This window comes from Cyprinodon tularosa, unplaced genomic scaffold (assembly GCF_016077235.1).
Source record: "Cyprinodon tularosa strain WSP-4 unplaced genomic scaffold, ASM1607723v1 ctg863, whole genome shotgun sequence".
NCBI classification, from domain to species: Eukaryota; Metazoa; Chordata; class Actinopteri; order Cyprinodontiformes; family Cyprinodontidae; genus Cyprinodon; species Cyprinodon tularosa.
Window position 1 is genome coordinate 78,041 of NW_024039633.1, and position 19,052 is coordinate 97,092.

Consider the following 19,052-nt stretch of genomic DNA (forward strand, 5'->3'; position numbering starts at 1 on the left):
ACTGACTGACGAGGCGTTACAGTCATTTCTAACACGGGACAGTCTATGTCTCTTTCCTCCGGTCGACCAATCGTGGCGCAGCAGCGCAGGGACACACCTGTATAAAAGCGGATTCCAGGTCAGTTGTCAGTCAGAAGAAGGCGATGAGGATGACAGGGCGTTGAGGGAGAGCACATGGTCTGCCTCATCTGGATGCCTTTCAGGGCAGATGTGCGTTTTCAAAGATGGATGAAATCTTCAATCATAGCGCAGCGCTGAACCAAAGTTCCCCTGGAGATGACAAGTTCACTTTCGAGGACATCGACGTCAGCGCTGATGGCTCTCCCATCCTGAGGATATTCATCTCGGTGGTGTACTCTGTGGTGTGCGCCGTGGGCTTGGTGGGAAACCTTCTGGTGTTTTTCCTCATGAGGGTGAGACAGGGTAGAAAAAGATCAACCATAAATGTTTTCATCACCAACTTGGCAGTTACGGACTTCCAGTTCGTCCTCACGCTGCCCTTCTGGGCCGTGGACACCGCTCTGGACTTCAGCTGGCCGTTCGGAGACGCCATGTGCAAAATCGTCCTGTCAGTTACCGTCATGAACATGTACGCCAGCGTCTTCTTTCTCACGGCGATGAGCGTGACCCGCTACCTTTCCGTGGCTTCAGCCCTGAAGAAAAGGTCCTACAGAAGGTCACGGTGCGTGAAGTGGGTGTGCGCGGTGCTCTGGCTGGCCGCCACCGTGGCCACGGCTCCCACAGCTATCTTCTCCACAGTGACTGTGGTCGCTGGAGAAAAGCTTTGCCTGCTCAGGTTTCCAGAGGGACACGACTGGCTCGCTCTTTACCACATCCAGAAAATATTAATAGCCTTCATTATTCCGATGTTCATAGTTTGTATTAATTATCTGATGCTGCTTCGCTTTGTGAGACGGAAAAGCATGGACAGCAGCAACCCCAAACGTAGATCCAGAGTCACCAAATCTGTTGCTATAGTCGTTTTGTCTTTCTTCTGTTGCTGGATGCCAAATCACGCCATCACCTTCTGGGGGGTCTTGGTGAAATTTAACGCGGCCAACTGGGACACATCATATTACACAGTGCACACATACGTGTTCCCGGTCACTGTCTGCTTGGCACACACAAACAGCTGCTTGAACCCGATCCTGTATTGCCTGATGCGTCCGGAGATCAGGAAGATGCTGAGCGGCTTGTTTTGGAGAGTCTCCAGTCCCGCTAAGAGCAAAGCGTGCACGACGCGCTCCGTTACGCACGCAGAAATCCATGGAGTGGTACCTCTCCAAATCATGGACAACACGGACTACACGCTGTCCATCATAGACCGCAAAGGCCCTTCAAGTTCTAAGACCATCCCATTTACACACTGAATGCAGCATGGGCGCAAAGGTGCTGTCTTTTTCTCCATCAGCTGCCATTGCTCGTGCGTAATTCAGAACAAATCAATATGCTATTTCATACCATGTGTGACAACTTAATGTGAAACCTGCTGAGCCCCTACAACTGTTTACTTGTGAATTTTCTATGAGATTCATATTTTCGTTCTAATGACAGAGTCTGGCTCACAGGATATGAGTCGGTCATTTGCACTCTGTACTCACCATATGATTATGTTCATTATGTCTATAATAAAGCCTGTCTATAAATAAATCGCTTTTCCATCTAAGGAAGAGGTGGCTGATGATTCTTACCAGATAATTACATTTATATATTAGCTTTCCAGTGTATGATTATGGTCATGATAATTCTAATAACAGTAAGGGTGTTTCATAATTAGCTCCCCATAAACACAAAGTGGGATGGTGTACTGTATTATTTGTGGATGTGAAATCTGTTTCTATTTTTTAAGAATCTTAACATTATTGCCCTGGCTCCAAAATGCAACTAACGATCCATATGTTTCTCTCTTCAGTTGCAGTTAGAATATATTCTTTTATTTGATAACCTAACCTGTGTTCCAATAATTAAAAGTGAGGATTTGCAAAGCAAAGTTTCTTTCCACAGCACATTTAAGAAGCAAAGAAAAGTGCTGTACATGGAGAATAAAAAAAAAAAAAAGAACCGGAAAGCATGCAGAGAAATATATATATTGTGGTGGCATGAAGGTAATTAAATAACTCTTCAAAATTATAAATTGAATAAAAATGAATATTTAAAGTGATTAATATATCATATTAAATGTCTCGAGCTAAAATGCTCTGTGTCCAGACTAGAATGACATGCATTAGCATTTATTTGAATATTGTAAAAGTTTGCTCATTTAGAGAAGTTGGCTGATTGAATGTAAAAAAAATAAACAATGAGAAGTGCAAAAAAATAAGAAAAAAAGAGAAAGTTTTATGTGCAAGGCCACCATATTTCACCCTAAGGTTCTGGTTGCTGAGAGGCTTTATTTCCTACCAAGAAAAATGACCTTCTGTCAATTCCTCTGACATTTCAGTGTCCTTCGACCAATCATCTGGCTAGAATAAATGAAAAATAAATCCCTCCTGCTTCTATTTAAAAAATTCAAAACCTACAAGTTGAATGTATGCTCATAAAAGTTTGGTGGTAGCTGGGAAACTTAATATTGGTATAACCTCTTATAAATTATTTCAGAATATATAATTTACAATAATCTGCATTTTTATTTAAATGCAAATGTCAGCTATAATTCTCCAAGACCGTATTGTGCAGATGATTGTTTAAATAATAAAAAAAGAACATAATGGAATTTTAGATAGACTATAACAATTGGAAAATGATTTTCATCTGAATAGCATGTGAGTAACCCAAAGGGGAGATAGTAGCTGATAAATATTCATCTGTCATGTTTTGGCTGCAGTAAAGACCCTCCACAGACAATTAAAGAAAACCTGCCCACTAGAAAGCCCGGAGGTAAGAGAGCCACCTGGATGCAGCTGGCTTGGACTGCAATCAGGTCTAATGTTTCCCTTCCTCCCTCCATCTTCCTTGTAACCCTTTGATTACTGGAATCGTGGTTCTTTTTGTGATTACAAAACACTGGTCAGAGCATTTGTTCCATTCTTTCTATTGCTTCTTCAAGCAGCTGAGATTCTGCCTGTCTGGTCTGTTTGCCTGGTGTCAGTGAGGAGGGGGTTAATAAGCTTGTTTAATGAGGAGGTTCAGAAAAACACAGTCAATTCAAATTAGCTTGGTTTTATTAAAACTGAAGATTAATGGGATGACTTAAACATGTAGACTTTCAGCCTCTTTATGTTGCAGCTAATACCATTACACAGTACTTTTTATAGTACATGTGTGAGTGTGTTACCATGCTGCAGACTTTCCCTCAGGGAAAGCAATTTTTTTATTTCTTCAGGCTTTCCTGAGGTTTTAAAAGCTTAACTTCTGCCCAGTGGCAAAACTATTTTTCTTTTAATACTTATTTTGATAACTTTACTTTGATATTTAATTTACTTCTTAATCCAAGGGATGAACCAGAGCTATTTAACTACCATTATTGATACTGTAGATGAACCAGTGTAGAGTCCACAGACCGTCCAAAATGTATTTAAAGCACTTCCCTTTTTCCACATTCATTTATATTCCTCCAAATGTTTTAAAATTACTTTCTATTCCAGAATATCTACACCCAATACAGAGTTAAAATAATGTAGAATAAAAGCATTTTTGAGATTGTGGCAAATTTATCAAGAAAATAAAAAAGATAGACATCAGATTTACTTAAGACTTCACAGTCCTTGCCATGAAACTCTAAATTAAACTGAGGTCCAAACTTTTTCCTCCAGATGTTTCTACAGCTTAACTGGAGTCTGTCTGTGGAGTTTAGATTTGTGCTTATTAGAGGGCAAACACCAAGTTAAAGCAATCATCTACAGATACCAGGGAGAGAAAAAGTCCCTCAGTCAGGGCGGTGACCATTAACCATATGGTCACTCTGTATGAACCCTGAACCACTGCACCAATGTGCAGCCCCATGAATATATTACAGATATAGTAATCAAAGATTCCTGAATTAAAAAAAAGAAGCTCCACAGCCACTTTGGCCAATTCTCAAGTGATTTATGCTATATCATTTGAAATAGGATTGTAACATAACTTAATGTGGAAAATGTGCAGCACTCTAAATTCTCTAATAACAGAAATATAAGCAAAGAGATAATTTGCAGTGTTTGTTGGACACTTCTGCTGCATTGTTTCTTAAAAATTCCTATTTTTGTTTGAATCTTTAAAAAAAAAAAAAAGGTTTAGACAGATGGGTAGAAAATCACTATCAGGTAAAATAAAGCACTCAATTATTCAGGTAATTATCCTTTGAGAGCTGATGCATCTGTTTGGTCTGTCAAGCATTTCGTTGAGTTTTCTCTCAGACAGTCATTCAATATGCTCTTTTTTAAGCTGAAAAACAGATTTAAATCATGAAAAATCCAGAAAAGGGTTGCTTGCTGAGAACATAATATAGAAAAAAAAATGTGTGGGATGATAAAAACTTTTGCACACTCGGAGAATTAATTCACCAAAGCAAATGTTTTCAGATGAGATATTTCAGTCACATGAATTATGATCCCCTAACCTCCTAACTGTAGGACATTTTGAAATTTAATCTCTGTTATTTTATGTGAAATGCTACATAGTCATCTGTCCACAATTCCCCCTTGTGGGACAATAAAGGGATTTTCTGTTCTATTCTATTCTATTCTATTCTATTCTATTCTATTCTATTCTATTCTATTCTATTGATAACAAAGATTAACTCACATCTTAAGATGCTCTTGTGGTCAGATAGATCTACCAATTTTAAATTTAAATCTGGTCACAAAGCGAAAAAGCTGAAAAGCAACATTTTATCTTAACCTATCACAACAGAAAATTCTTAAATTTTCATTGGGACTACCTTTTTATAGCTATATTTCTATGAAAGCAGCAAAACATGTCACACATTTATGATCTACACCTATGTTACAGGCAGAACAACCATTATTTGATTATTTCTTTAATGAAACATATTTGACACATATTTGTTCTGTCATTATTTTGTTCACTATACCTTGACAGAAAGCCCCTCCCCCGCAGGATCAATATGTTCAATAACTGTGGTTGCATAACAGTTTGCAGGTGTCAGATAGACAGAAACAAATGTGCTCTCCATCACACCAAAGACTTTGCCCAAAGAAACCTACTGTAGTCCATTATAGTTGTTTATTTAAAACGAGGAATGCCATTTTCGCACCATGGCTCATTCTGTTTAGCTTAAGGTTGTATACAGAGTCTGAGGAATACCTGGAAAGGTTTAATGGCATTGATGGGATGATTGTTTCAGCATCAATTTGGTACCTCTGGGAAAACTGCACAAAGTGATTGTAGAAATCCATCCGCAAGGTCAAAAGATATGGTGCAAGCCGTTTGGCATTACCAATCATTTAAAAAGCCTAAAAAGACTGATGTGTTGGTCAGGACTTTATTTATTATGGCCAAAAAGAATTTACTTAATTAAATCTCAGCTCTGCTGTTGTTTTATAAAAATCTGTAAATACAAATGTATGTTTAAGACACTAAATAAGTAAATTATTATACTAGAAGTTGTCAAACTTATGAGGTTAAAAATGTCCTTTTATGCAAAATGATTTTTTGAGATATGTGTTTGGTAAACAATGCCTCTTACAGGTGAGCTTATGTCAATACAGAAAACCATGCTATAGTGGCACATTGCAGATGTTCAACTTAACATCAGATTTAAATAAATGCATACTTCACCTTAACACATGTAGACCTGCTTATAAACAAAATATGATTGAAATGGTCAAATATTTTTAAACATGAAAAAAAATACTTATTTAGGAACTTATACAGGTGGGTATACATTTTAAAGGTTCATTTCTGCTTATTTCGAGGCCTGCAGCTGACAGCAAATGAAAACTAAACCCAATTTCTAATAAAATTTGAATATTCCATATAATGGATTAAATTTGATTTAAATACAGGAATTTGGCCTGACTGAAAAGTTTGTTGATGCGCTGTAGGCATTCGGTACCCAGTTGGGTTTCCTTTTGCATAATTTTCAGCATCACTGATACATGAGATTGGGACAACCAGCCTGTGTCTCCACCAAGGAGTTCTAGATCGCTTGGATTATTGGGTCTGGTGTTTTTAATGTTCATCTGGACATTATTTTATTGGGTTAATTCTTGATAAAGCATATCTTGGTAATTCAATTCAGTATTGCCCTTTTTCCGGTAATCAAAAGTAAGAAGTCCATCCATCCATTTTCCATCAGGCTTATCCCAAGCGAGGTGAGGGGAAAGCAGAAAATCAAATCAACATCTTCATAAAGCTTGTTAGAAGAATTTAAGAATCAACTGTGGCAAAAATGTCCCTGTAAACTGCCACACTGGTACCGACCCAAACACAGAGGACGAACAAAAGGGTGATCCATGTTTGAATTGGCTTTGGGAAGTTTCTTCTGGACCTTTTCAAACTCAGATTAGGTTAAAAAAACAAAACAAAAACCTTCATCTGCAAGGAGGATTTTTGTCTATTGTCCAAACAGCCCAGTCCTTCTTCACTTCATACATCATATATGAGAGTTCAATCTGTGACTCTGTTAACGTCCCAGATTCAGTAATAGTTTGTGACTGTCATGGCCCATTTTCATTTGTCTGTGTTTGGTGGTTCTTGAACCCATCAGCTGCTCATGCCTTATGAGTTAAACATAGACATGTCATAGCTGTAATTGGATATGTTGCTTGTGCATCTTCACCTAACAGCATTTCATAACTTAAAAAAGGTAAGAAAGGATTATTTTTAGAACTAACTGCAAAAATCTGACTGGATTTGGTTGCTTGCAGAATGTATGATCTAACCACTAAAATGAGGGATCATAAATACAGTAGTCATATCAGAATATTTACATAAATATCAATGATTTTATATGTACTTTAGTTTGCTAAAGCATTAAGAAAAATATGAAAATATGGAGTCTGTATATAGTTATTTGACATCAGGACATGCATTTCTTTAATGTTATGGTTAGAATCTGACAATTGTTCTTCTCCTTAAAGCGTGTGTTTAGCAGGAGGAGAAAATCATGCTGTGAAGTAAATTAGCCAGCAAGTTTGTATCTTCAGAGCAGATCCCTTCTCAAGCGATTTTCAAACCCCCACGAGGATAATACTGTCGATTTGATCAATGGTTGCCTTCATGCTCAAAAACCCTGTTACGGTGGACAAAAACAATTGCAGTAGTTCAACCTTTTGGAAAAAAATGATGCATGCTTACATCAGAATGAGTTCCTTCTCACTTACAATCCAACATCTGCAGCTCTCAGCTCTTCTAAGTTGTGTTTATTGGTCTTCAGTCCATTTTATTCTTGGGGACTGAAGTAGATTTAACCTTTTATTGTTTAACATTTTGATATTTATTGACATTCTGTCATATAATCACAGTGGTGCACTTAACTGCTGGGTTAACCTCTGTTAAGAGACTTTACTTTTATATTATAATTTCTTGGAACCTATAATTTGACTTTTTTAAATTATTTTATTCAGGATGTATTTTATTAAATAGACAGCAAGGGAACAGGCCAGTATTTTTACACAAATACTTTATTTTCAGGAAGATTAACCTCGACTATTTGGTATTTTATGAAAAAGACAGATACCTTGAGAACTCATGCTCCCCTTTGAATTTCCAAACCACATACATATTTTTATTTGACTGTGATTTGCAAAAAGTTGTGGACGCTTTCTGTGCATTTTTCCCTCGTCCTCATAAGTGAGTAGTATGTTAAACCATCTATATATTTCTACCAGCTTTTCCACTCATAAATCAGCATTTTTGCATATTAATTAAGCAGAAAAGGTCAAACTCAGTCAGATGTAAGTGTTCTCCTGTAACATAAAATTGCATCCCATTATCAAGAGCTTTAAGTATCGCACAGATTCCAACAAGTTTTCAGCCAGAACCATCTTGTATCTGTCCATCTTTCCATGAACTCTGACCAACTTTTACAGTATCTCCCTTCAAATGAAAAGCATCACCACAGCATCATTCTACCCCTACTATGCTTTTTCACCTTGGGAATGATGTGTTTTGCATGTAGGATGCAAGGTGTCTCATCTCTCCAGAGCACCCTCTTTCAAATTTAGCCTATAGCCAGCTGCGGATGGTAATATTTATGGGGTCTTATACAAACATGTATTTCACCAGACCATTCTTCAGAAAAGGTAAGAATTGTGTATGACTAATATTTTTCCTTTAGCTGTGGATCCTTTTAACTCTACAGGGTAACCATGGGCCTCTTGTGCTCTATCCGTCTCTTTGGGTGGACGACCATGTCTTGCTATGTTTAGGTTAACTCATCTTGTTTTCAGGGGATTACTTTCAATAGAGTTCCTTTGGATTTCATTTAGGGGTATCAAACTCTTTTAGTATTTTAAGCAAAATTTCAAAAATCAATTTGCCACTTTCCTTACACTTCACAAGGAAGGTTGAACAGATTGTGATCAAGTTCAAGAGATGTTTTCCAGGGGATGCACATACAATCTTTGTCCATCATTACCGTCTTTGAAACGAATAAAAAGTTACAGTTTTTTTTTTTTCTTAAATAAAGTAACAAGTTTTTCAAAATATATTTAGGCTGATGCTGAAAACATTTCTCAACATGACGTCAAGTTATCACAGTTTCTGCAACCAAGAGTTTCTAAAACTGAATACATTCAGTATGAACTTCTTCAAAAATAATGGTAGGAATTTGTTAAATTTTAATGCAAACAACTGTATTATCGTACTGCATGGTATAATTTCATAACTAGTACAGATTTAAAATTGACAAGAAACTTCACGTTTAACTTTCCCATCGGAGCATTGTAATGCTTAAACCTATTGCCACATCAAGCTCTCCTTCCATATTGTACCACTTTGAATAAAGCTTGATTTAGGAGTTAGCTAATTGAAAATTATAATAGGAACATTTTCATTCCAATGAGATGCTGTAACTCCTTAGATAATGAATAAAGACAAATAGGAACATTATAAATGTTTTATTTTTGACCATATTACATCTATTCACAACGTGTCAATATAAAACACCGACCCACATGTGTTTTCTCTAATCTTAATTAAACCACTTGCTTGTTATTTAGTATTTCATGCATACTTTGCTCTGATGCAGTGCACAATAAAAAGCATGAAACCGTCTAAGTTATTATTTTGTAGCATAAAGTCGAGTTTTTTTTTTTGCTTAACTTAAAACAGGAATGCTATATTAATATAAAATATGTAAAAAAAAAAAAAAAAAGGTACTGCAGGGGTATTTTAAAGGCACTTGGTTATTTACAAGTTCAAGTTAACTTTTTAAGATGTAAAAAAAAGTGCATCAAAAATGTTAAAAAAATATCTTTTGTCTGTTAAAAGAAGACATTCAGGAGCATCCTTTTTATAAGTAGAGAAAAGTATCTGAAAGCTCAAAGTCATGCATCTTATTTTCCTTTTTTCATAAGCTTTGACACCTAAGCACAAGGCAGATTAATACTGATGATGCAACTTTAAAGGTATTATTATAATACCCTTTAAATCTGCATCATCAGTTGTGCAGAAAGTCATCCATGAGGTGTTTTATTTGGTTCAAACTCTTCTAAAAGATTAATTAATATTAAATAAATATAAACAAAAAGGAAATATCAACAAATATGTTGAGCCAAATTCATAAAGATGGTTCCCTTCATTTTAACATATGGCCAGGAAGAATAAAAATCACCACAGCTCCAAGATCCGTGGAGGGACGACACCACAGGCAGTGGAATACAGAGATAAAAAGTGGGACCAATATTGTACCAGTGCAAGAATGCTGAGTGAGTGCGACAGTGCTGACACGAGGGTCAGAGGCTGGTGACATGGGACAGGTCCAGTGCACTGAATAAGCCTTGCATAAGCAGAGATGCTGCTCTGTCTGTGTAACAGCCACTGTGCGAGCAGTGGAGGTGGGGTGGTCCCTGAGAGTCTCGTCCCCTGTGGAAAAGGTGTCTGCACGACACAGCCAGGGTTACCGTTCCTCTGCTACTTTCCCGTTGGCCTCCTGTTCCTCCTTGTCTTTTCGCTTCTGTCTGTGGAAGAACCCAAGCTGCATGGAAGATACGTCATGCAAAGAAACAAGGTCACAAAAACGATATATGCATGGTGAAACTTTTTGTGACATCAGCTATGAAGCAAATTTGCACTATTTTTGAGGAAACATACAATGCAGACAAAAAAAGCACAAAGTAAATAACCTAACTAAAAAATTAACAGGGATCATTAGGTTTCTTTTGTTAGCCTGCAATGCCCCATACCCGTCTAAGTCGCTGAAAGAGGAGTCGTACGACCCCCATTCCAAAGGAGTGGACCCATGCTTCAGTCTCATTTTGCATGTTTTCTAAACAAAAACAAGGTTTTGATGGGCTACTGTATAAAACCTTGAACGCAACGGTATTTCTGACATTTTGAATTGAAAATCTTCCTGGATGGGAAGCGAAACTTCTTCAAACTTGGGAACAAAGTCCAGTGGATTGTTTTTTGACTTTTTTTGAATGACTATGACCTGGATGACCAGCATCAACACCCAAAGCTAACACAGCGTCACCGAAAAATGAATAGCAATTCATAATTTGAGATCTTCACCTTTAAGTACAATCCATTTTTATTGTGTAATAACTATAAAAATGGCTTCAGGTTCTTTCAGCTCAAGAAAAGCTATAAAGTGGAATATGAGATGATAAATTGCATTATATACTTCTATGCCTGTGGACAAACTTACCTTCCACAGAGCCAGACTGAGAAGAGCCAACAATAAGAGCCCTCCCAGCGTGCTGCCAACAATTATCCAGGTAGGGATTCTGTAATCTCCCTCCTTCCTGATCTCCAGGATTATCTGCAAGAAAGCATCAGAAAATGTACACCCTATCTTACAAGAACTCAGGTTCAATTACATTGTAGTGCCTTGATGTTTCATATAAAAAACAATACAATTAGTAGAAATATCCTGTTGTGTAAATGATGTAATAAATTTAAGTTGTAAAGCAAGATTTACCAGCACTATTTGAAGATAATAGCCAATTCCCAGCAGGGCTCAGTCTTTTAGTTATTTCTTCCAATAATACAATAGATCTTGACAATAGGCCTTGATGTAGTGCCTTCTGTTTACAGTAAGTTGTTAAACCTATCCGACAAAAGCTTATATTACATTTTTGCTAAATGGAAATCATTTTGAGTTTTACCTTCTCTCTATTGTGAGTGTATAGAAATCTCATTAATATTTTAATGTAAGATAAATAAAACTATAACTGCCTCTGGGTTTTCAATATGACATATTAAGGTATATATCTTATGACCAGTAGATGGCAGCAAAGTTTAAGATTTAATTTTATATTTTTACAGCATTTGCTGTTGGTCCTTTCGGTCCCTCCGCACCATGAAGCATTTTTGATCAAAGAGTTAAGTTTAGTGTGTGGTTATAACTCTTTTTAATCATACTTTCTTAAAGTTAAAATGCAAATATTTAAAATAATCAAATGCTTATTTTTTGTAAAATGTGTTGATAAAAAATGTATATCCTTTTCTTATTTTTTAAGGGTGATTTTCTGACAAACATAACATCAAAATGACCAGAAGTTATGATCATAATTCAAATGATGCTTGTAAGAAAGCAGCTTGAATCAGGTCAAACACAGGACACAAGTGGTTTCCAGCAATAATGGTTGCTGACTCACATGTCTGACAGGCTTTTCTTCATGTAAAAACATGGGGCTGGCAGAGGGGAGCTCCACTGAAGCGCTTGTTATCAGTTCCAGGACTTTAAACTTCAGCTGGAGATGAAATAAAAGCATACTGTACAGCCACTATTTCACCACCAAGTGTCACATCAGAGTTGAAACAGCAAACAATATGATGACAACTAATCTGGTATTACTTTCAAGGTTTAAGCTTACTGCATGTAATGTGTCTATTCTCAGGGCTCCTGTGATTCGAACCCAGACATCTCTGTGGGAGGGGACATTAACTGTGCACTGGATTGGCAAGGTGAGTGTGTTGGATCGGTTCTGTGTGGAGAAACAAAATAATGCCCATGACAAAGCTGAAACTAAAACTGCTTATAGTAGAATGATTTCACTGTTGTTCTTTTTACATTACCAAGCGGGAGAAGCGGGAGAGATCCTCAGGTGAAGCTCTGCTCTCTGCGATATGCTGGGGTGGTAAACAGCGTGTTCCATCTCTCTGAGTTGGGATGTTAAAGTAAAGGTTTAATATACAGCAATCCATTAGTATTAGAGAAACAATGAACTTGTTGCTCTTTATTTACAGTAAACTGACCATAAACTAGTCAATGTTTGGTTTAAAGAAAAACTGGAATACCTGTTTCTCTGATTCTATGAAGGTAGATTTGGGCAATTTTATGGAGTCTCAAAAATTTTATTTGAATTCAAAACTATTTTTGTATGATTGAAAACTTTATCTTTTCATTGAAATTACGTTGTTTGTTTGTGTGAAGCAACTTCTTTTTTGATTGAATGATAAAGATACAAACGTCCTACCCATTACATGGTCCAATCAAAAAACAACGTTACTTCAATTAAAAAAGTTATTCTAAACAAAAAAAGTCAAAAACTCTATCAAAGAAAACATTTTCAATCAAAGAAAAGCAGTGTTCAAATCATTTATTTGAGTCACAACTATATTTTCTGCATTCAAATACTTTTTTTTTTATTGAAAAGGTTTTTTTCATTCAAGTGAAAGTGTTTTTAATTGAAAATATTTGTTTGATTGAATCAACCATTTTTTTTTATTTGAATAATACAGACAGAAATCTACCTTCATATGATTCCAGTTGAGTCAAGACATTAGCGTCTTGGAGCATTATAAGCTATTAAACAGTAAAATCAAACAGCAGCCAGCTGTGTTTTTTTTAATATGGTGTATATGACTCTTTGCCCAGGGCAGCAGGGCTGGGGAAATTTAACTCTGAGGTGGCCAATGCATAAACACTTGAAGAACATATTGCTGTACATCATATAATATTATTTGTTCCCAACTAGTTTGGTAGTAATCTAAATTTAATGAACCCCATTAAAACTGGTCTCAACATTAACATCGTAATTCATTTAGACTGGGCAGCTATTTTCTTCATTATCATACAATGAGCATATATTCTACACTGCTTTATCTATAAAGAGACATGGGTGATAAGCAAAGCTTGAATTCATCTCTCATCATGAGTTCCTTTATGACCATGATGAAAACTTCTGCGGTCAATGCAAAGGACTACAACAATGTTACTCTAAAAATTTATTCTTTTTATGATGCAATGTCCTCCAGCTGATTATAACTGGTCATTTTAAGGCTGTTAGATTTAAAATTGTCAGCTTTACGGCACTAAAATGTTTTAGTCTGTCAAACTGTGCTAGCACCAGTTTATTTTCACTGATTCAACAAACGGTGTGGAAGCTAACATCTTTAGAAGTCTGAGTCAAATGTGTAAATATATTATGTCATAGCTCTTCAATCAGATTGCAAAGATGACTGTAAAAGTAGTATAGAATCAAAACGTTAAATTTGAAAGGTCTTTAAAAAAAATCTGAACTCTTGATCAGGACTAATCAAGTTTTACAATAAAATTTTAGCCTTTTGAAGGAATACAAACATTATTTCTGTTGGGGTTTAGTTGAAATATTAGCTTTTAAACATTATTGAAATTTACCTTTACATTAAAATATTTAATGCATAAACACGTAACGGAAATTAGGACACAAAGTAACTAGTTCCTTGTCAGATACAGAGGAGTTAACAAGCTACCGATCTCCAACTGTTAAACCAAATTAAACCTATAATACAAATCTATATTCTTATTTCTATGTTTTAATTTTTGCAGTCTTCGTATTATTCCTGACTATCTGCCTTTCTCTTCCTGGCTGTAAACTCACCTGATCAACATGGAGGTTAAATATCTGCAGGAGCTGGTTCCCGTTTTTTGTCATTTCTGGGATCTCGATGTTCAGCTGCAGATCTCTAACTGGGAAATATCCAAGGTTCTGGAGCTGAATTTCGTATACAAAGAGAGGGGGAGGAATAAATGATGTGGATTATTTCTAGGTATTGTTTTCTCTATGTCTCAGTAAAAACAGTGGATGATAAGAAAGCATCCTCACCTGGAATGTGAAGTTAAATGGAGGGCCAATAACTCCAGGCTCCTCCAGTGAGAGCTCTGATTTGATCTCATACCGTGTTGGATCTGAGTCCCTTTCAAGGCAAAGAATAGAAAAACAGAAGTGTCAAAAGCTTTTCTTTTAAGTGTGTATTCTATTTTTACCTTAATTTTCTTGCCTTCATGAATATTTGGCTTCCATGTTTAAAGTAACTTAAAACAATCCCTTCAGCTGCATTAACTTTTTTTTTTTTAAGTTTGCACTCTGACAAACCTGGTAAAGAGAAGGTCTCCCTCATATTTCAGTGAGTAATAGATGTCATCAAAATTATCAGATATGGTCACTTCTTCACCATCACTGTGGAGAGAGGAGCAATATTAATGGTCTTTGTCTTCCAGAAATATAGTAAAGTTTTACAATGTCTGGAATGTCTGTAAAGTGATGTTCCAACCTGCTTGCCTCCAGGAGAACTCTGAGGTATTCCAGGAAGATGGTGCGACTGAACTCAAACTCCAGGCGAAACAAGACCTACACCAGGAATTTTGAATAAAAAGAAAATCCATAAATATAAGACTGTATCCCATTGAAGTGGGATGTAATATGAATTTGTTATATTTTATTCTAACAAAACCATCTCAAAAGTAAAATGTATATAGTATATCTTCATTGCAATGTGATGCATTTCCAGAATTCATCAATATTTGATACTTTTCAAATTTGGCACACATCAAATTAGGAAAATATTAGCACAGAAATGCTTTCTTACTAAAAAGTGTGCCTATGCTATGAAACATTATAAACATTGAAGTCTAAGGTTTTTTTTTCACATGAATTATTATATAAAGGTAATTTAGTAAAGAGTATTTTTTCATGGGAGCACAGAATAAAAAAATGAAAAAATAAAGTGGACAGTATTTTATCATTTAATCTCATGGAGCTAATGCAACTTTCACCTTTGGAGCTGCAGGTTTGAGACCTCTGGTTTAGCAGATTTAAACTGTGATCTTGATACAGTTGAAGCTAAAAGTGAAATACTTTAAGCTTTATATAACTGTTTAAGTGAAACTGCACAGGTTAAAAACGGTCCTTGTGTACAATAAGTTACCATAAAAATTGGATTGTTTTTTGTCTTCAGTAAATCGGCCATAATAGGGATCAGAACCAATTCTGCAGGGGCAATGCCCAGTGTTGACACCTGTCTAGAACCGCCCATGTTAAAGAGTCAGTAGACCTCTGGTTTTTCTGAGGAAGTTTATATCCCTTCTCCCTCCGTGTTTTCCTTTAGGTTGTGCAATCCATCATGTGGGCAATCATGGTCCTAGTGAAAAATGAAATCAACATCCCTATGAACATTGTTTAAACTTGTTGTGGTAGAAACCTCTGATGACTTTGGACTTGATAAAAGACTTTTGACCAACCCCAGCTGATGACCAAGCTGCCCAGACTAACACTGACTGTGGAGGTTTAAACTGGACCTCAGCTTTAATTCTGTGCCTCTCCACTCCTCCTTCATGCCCTGTGGGATCTCCATTACCAAGTTACTGTAAATAAGCATTTAACTTTCATTTCTAAATGATTTTAAATGAGAAATGGCTTAAGTTAAAACATGCTAAAGCTTTAGCCAATGTCAACAATACCGCTGTGTGTTATTATTCTGAAACCAAGGATTACATGACTTGTGAATCTGAACCAAACTCATGCATGGGCAGAGCTTCACAACACTCTCATGACTGTGGCTACACCTTCTTGCCAAGCAGCTTTCTTGACCAAAATGTGACCTACTTTTAAACTTTCCATCAACATATTTAGATATGAGCTGCACAGTTGCACACTTTTGCCGTGCAGCAAGATCTCCTGAGTTTAATTCCTGGTCTGGATTCTGTCTGCATGAAGTTTGCATGTTTTCCCTGTGCTTCTGAGGGTTCTCTCTTGGTACTCTAGCTTCCTTCCACAGTTCAACAACATGACTGTTAGTTCAACTGGTGACCAAATTACCTAGTGACCCTGTGAGAGTAAGTTCATGCTTGTATGTCTCTGTGTTGCCCTGTGGGGACTGGTGAACTGTCCAGTAAGGGTGTGCAAAATAATCGTAAAATCGATGAATCGTGATTCTAATTTTTGTGATCTACTGAATCGATTCTTGAAGGCAAGAATCGATTATAAAAAAAAAAAAAAATTAACAAATAAAATACATTAATGGTTGGCGCACATCAATCAAACCAAGTGGAATACAACTTCCAGTCCAGCAGATGTCGCTGCGGATGTGTTGACGCCTGCTGCTTTTTGTCATAAGCATGTCCGGACTGATTATCCTCATTTTGTTATTTTAAGTTTGATGAATCCTAAGATCTTTTTGTTGGTGTGTCCATGCCAGTGATAGTAATATTTCTGTCCAGTATTTGTTTTCATGGCAACACCTCCAAAAGTAATTTCAATAAATACAGCTATGTATGAATTCAGTTGCTTTCAGTTATGTATCAATTGAAGACACTATCCAGATCACACCCAGCCAGTCAGCCACTGGTAAGGGCTGTATCTTTTTCTTACAGTGTTCAGTGAAAATATCACAATGCATCGCAATATTTCAAGTATCGTGATGCATCGTGATAGAATCGCATCGTGGCATGTGAATCGTGATTCGAATCGAATCGTGACTTCTTTGCCAATACCCACCCCTACTGTCCAGGGTGCACAGTGTCATTTAAAATAGGATAAAGCTCTATTTATGTATTAATTTATTTGAAACATAAATCATCTTATTTCATTAGAAAATTATCTTACTTGCCTACAAAAATCAAGGGAAAATACATAGGAATTGCAATAATACAAACCTGACTTGCTTTTTTTTTTGCAGTGCAAAGAAAAAACACAAATGCTTTATATTTACACTCTTTGTGATTAATTATATAGTTTATTTTCTAGAACTGAACCACTGAAGATAAACCGACTTTTCAATGATATTCTGATTAAGTGAGATGAACGTGTAGCTCTAAAAGATTAATAGCAGCTGTTTCACAGGTCTATGCTCCTCAGCAGTAAATGCGCTGAATGAGGGATTTTGGATAAAGACTGCAATAACTTGCTGTGTTTGTTGAATTTAACCCTGGTGCTACTTAGAGTGAGCAGGCGGACATCCCTTTAGTTCCAATGAATTTAAAAAACTCTTCCACGGATAAAATAGAAAAAGCTGCACTTAGGAGAAAAATGAGGATGAGTGAATAAAGGATTGAAGTAGGCTTGACAGAATCCTCAGTAAAAACAGGAGTCTGACAAAGAGAGAAGGTTTGTTCAGCAACAAAGAGCACATAAAGCAGACTAGAGCTGGGTTGAACGCTGTTTACTATCCTATGTACCATAATGAAATCCTGATGGATCCTGTCTGACCACAGAGGAATTCATAACAAGGTTACTGTAGCTTCCCTCCTGCATGGAGAGGCTCATACGAGATAAACCACAGATACAGCAGGAAGATGGTGATCTTACTGTATTTAATCAAGAAGACCAAAGAAATTTGATTAGCACACTACAACTGATATCTTTTATATAAGTGACTCATGTTTCTTAATAAATGCTGAAATAAAACAGACAAACAAAGGCAAGAAAAACTAAGCATGTAAAAGTTAACAATTTGAAAAAAAAAAAAGGTATTTTAGAGGGTAGATGTTATAATGCTACTAGAGAGGCACCTAGAAATTTAGATTAGATGTAAAACTGTTTGTTAATCATCTCTCGTTTGGGTTAATAAAACCGACTGCTTTGTTTATCTATTTCAATCATCACAAAGAGAGGCACATAATAATAGAATATCATTTAGTCTTATTCTATTTTGTTATTTCCATTCATTACCGCCAGATCTGTAACGGGAAAAAAATAAAATAAAATAAAAGGCGAATAATCAAATCCATTGCCACAAACAGAAAAAAAAAAAGCTGACCAAAACATATAAACAACATATATACTTCAGATAAAGAACATAAGTATAAAAATATATCTACATTTAATAAATGGTACATTTTCTTGAAATATTGCTACAGTAACTTATCTATCAAATTAGACTTTAATGCTTTTTTATTTAATTTAAGAAACTGTCCTACAGTACTATTAAACTTTGCTTTTGATTATAGCTGCATGTTTTGCAATAACGGTTTTCAGCCACATTTTTAAAGCTTAATGAAAAGCCCCTATATTCTAAATGCAGAGGGTAACTAGCTTTGCAAAAAAAGCAACCCTAAATAACATCTATTGTCCCTTTGTTTAGCTGTACGTGCACAAAGGTTTACAAGACACAAATTCTTCTAATTTAAGAAGCTAAACTTATAAAAATATAAAACAAATACAAAAACCCCCAAATCTCAATTAACTAGGAAATAAACAGCCTAGATTTTATTACGTGTCCCTTGTTTAGTTACATTTTTTCTCAGGTTTAGATGGTATGATTGCAGTGCTCTTGAGAAAGGGAGTTTTTCCTCTCCACTGTCACTACAAGCATGCTTGGTGTGAGGGATTGCTTTTGAGTTGTGAATTGGCGCTAAACAAATAAACTGAATTGAATTAGATATCATTGGCTTATAGCCTGGTGCAGCTTATATATTTCCAGTTTTAAACAAAACTTAGTGGGTGCTTTTTAAGGTGCTCTCTATAGTCCAGAAAATATGGTAGTCACTTTATGCCATGGTTAATTTCTTCAACACAAATTTCTCTGAATGAAGAAGGCTGAACAGGTTGTACATTACTTCCTTCTGAAAGAGGGAAAACTAAAATTGTTCCTTCTGTCCCACTGGAATGATAAACTAGAGGGAAGCAGGTAGATATAATGCTGTGTAAGTGAGAAACAAATTAATGACCGTCAAAATTCTAGTTTAAGGTCAATCAAGGTAAGCAGCCTGAGACTGTCGTAAACATAAGGATATGGTTCTA

The 19,052-nt window shown here is 36.1% G+C and overlaps 2 protein-coding genes across 2 annotated transcripts in view; one reads left to right on the top strand and one right to left on the bottom strand.

The window, feature by feature from the left end:
* The first annotated feature begins 9 nt into the window (after positions 1 to 9).
* LOC119775292 (relaxin-3 receptor 1-like) lies at positions 10 to 1,435 on the top strand. The gene has a single exon (XM_038273224.1). It carries the CDS (start codon positions 225 to 227, stop codon positions 1,368 to 1,370), a length of 1,146 nt encoding a protein of 381 aa, XP_038129152.1. The 5' UTR covers positions 10 to 224; the 3' UTR covers positions 1,371 to 1,435.
* Positions 1,436 to 8,987: 7,552 nt separating this feature from the next.
* Positions 8,988 to 19,052, bottom strand: part of itga11a (integrin, alpha 11a) — a 71,000-nt gene continuing 60,935 nt past the window's right edge. The window contains exons 22-30 of the mRNA XM_038273228.1: positions 14,587 to 14,663; positions 14,409 to 14,492; positions 14,139 to 14,229; positions 13,914 to 14,027; positions 12,127 to 12,210; positions 11,925 to 12,035; positions 11,706 to 11,801; positions 10,754 to 10,867; positions 8,988 to 10,081 (exon numbers count right to left, since the gene is read on the bottom strand). Coding sequence (XP_038129156.1) covers positions 10,004 to 10,081; positions 10,754 to 10,867; positions 11,706 to 11,801; positions 11,925 to 12,035; positions 12,127 to 12,210; positions 13,914 to 14,027; positions 14,139 to 14,229; positions 14,409 to 14,492; positions 14,587 to 14,663 — 849 coding nt within the window. The 3' untranslated portion in view covers positions 8,988 to 10,003. The remainder of the gene's footprint in view (positions 10,082 to 10,753; positions 10,868 to 11,705; positions 11,802 to 11,924; positions 12,036 to 12,126; positions 12,211 to 13,913; positions 14,028 to 14,138; positions 14,230 to 14,408; positions 14,493 to 14,586; positions 14,664 to 19,052) is intronic.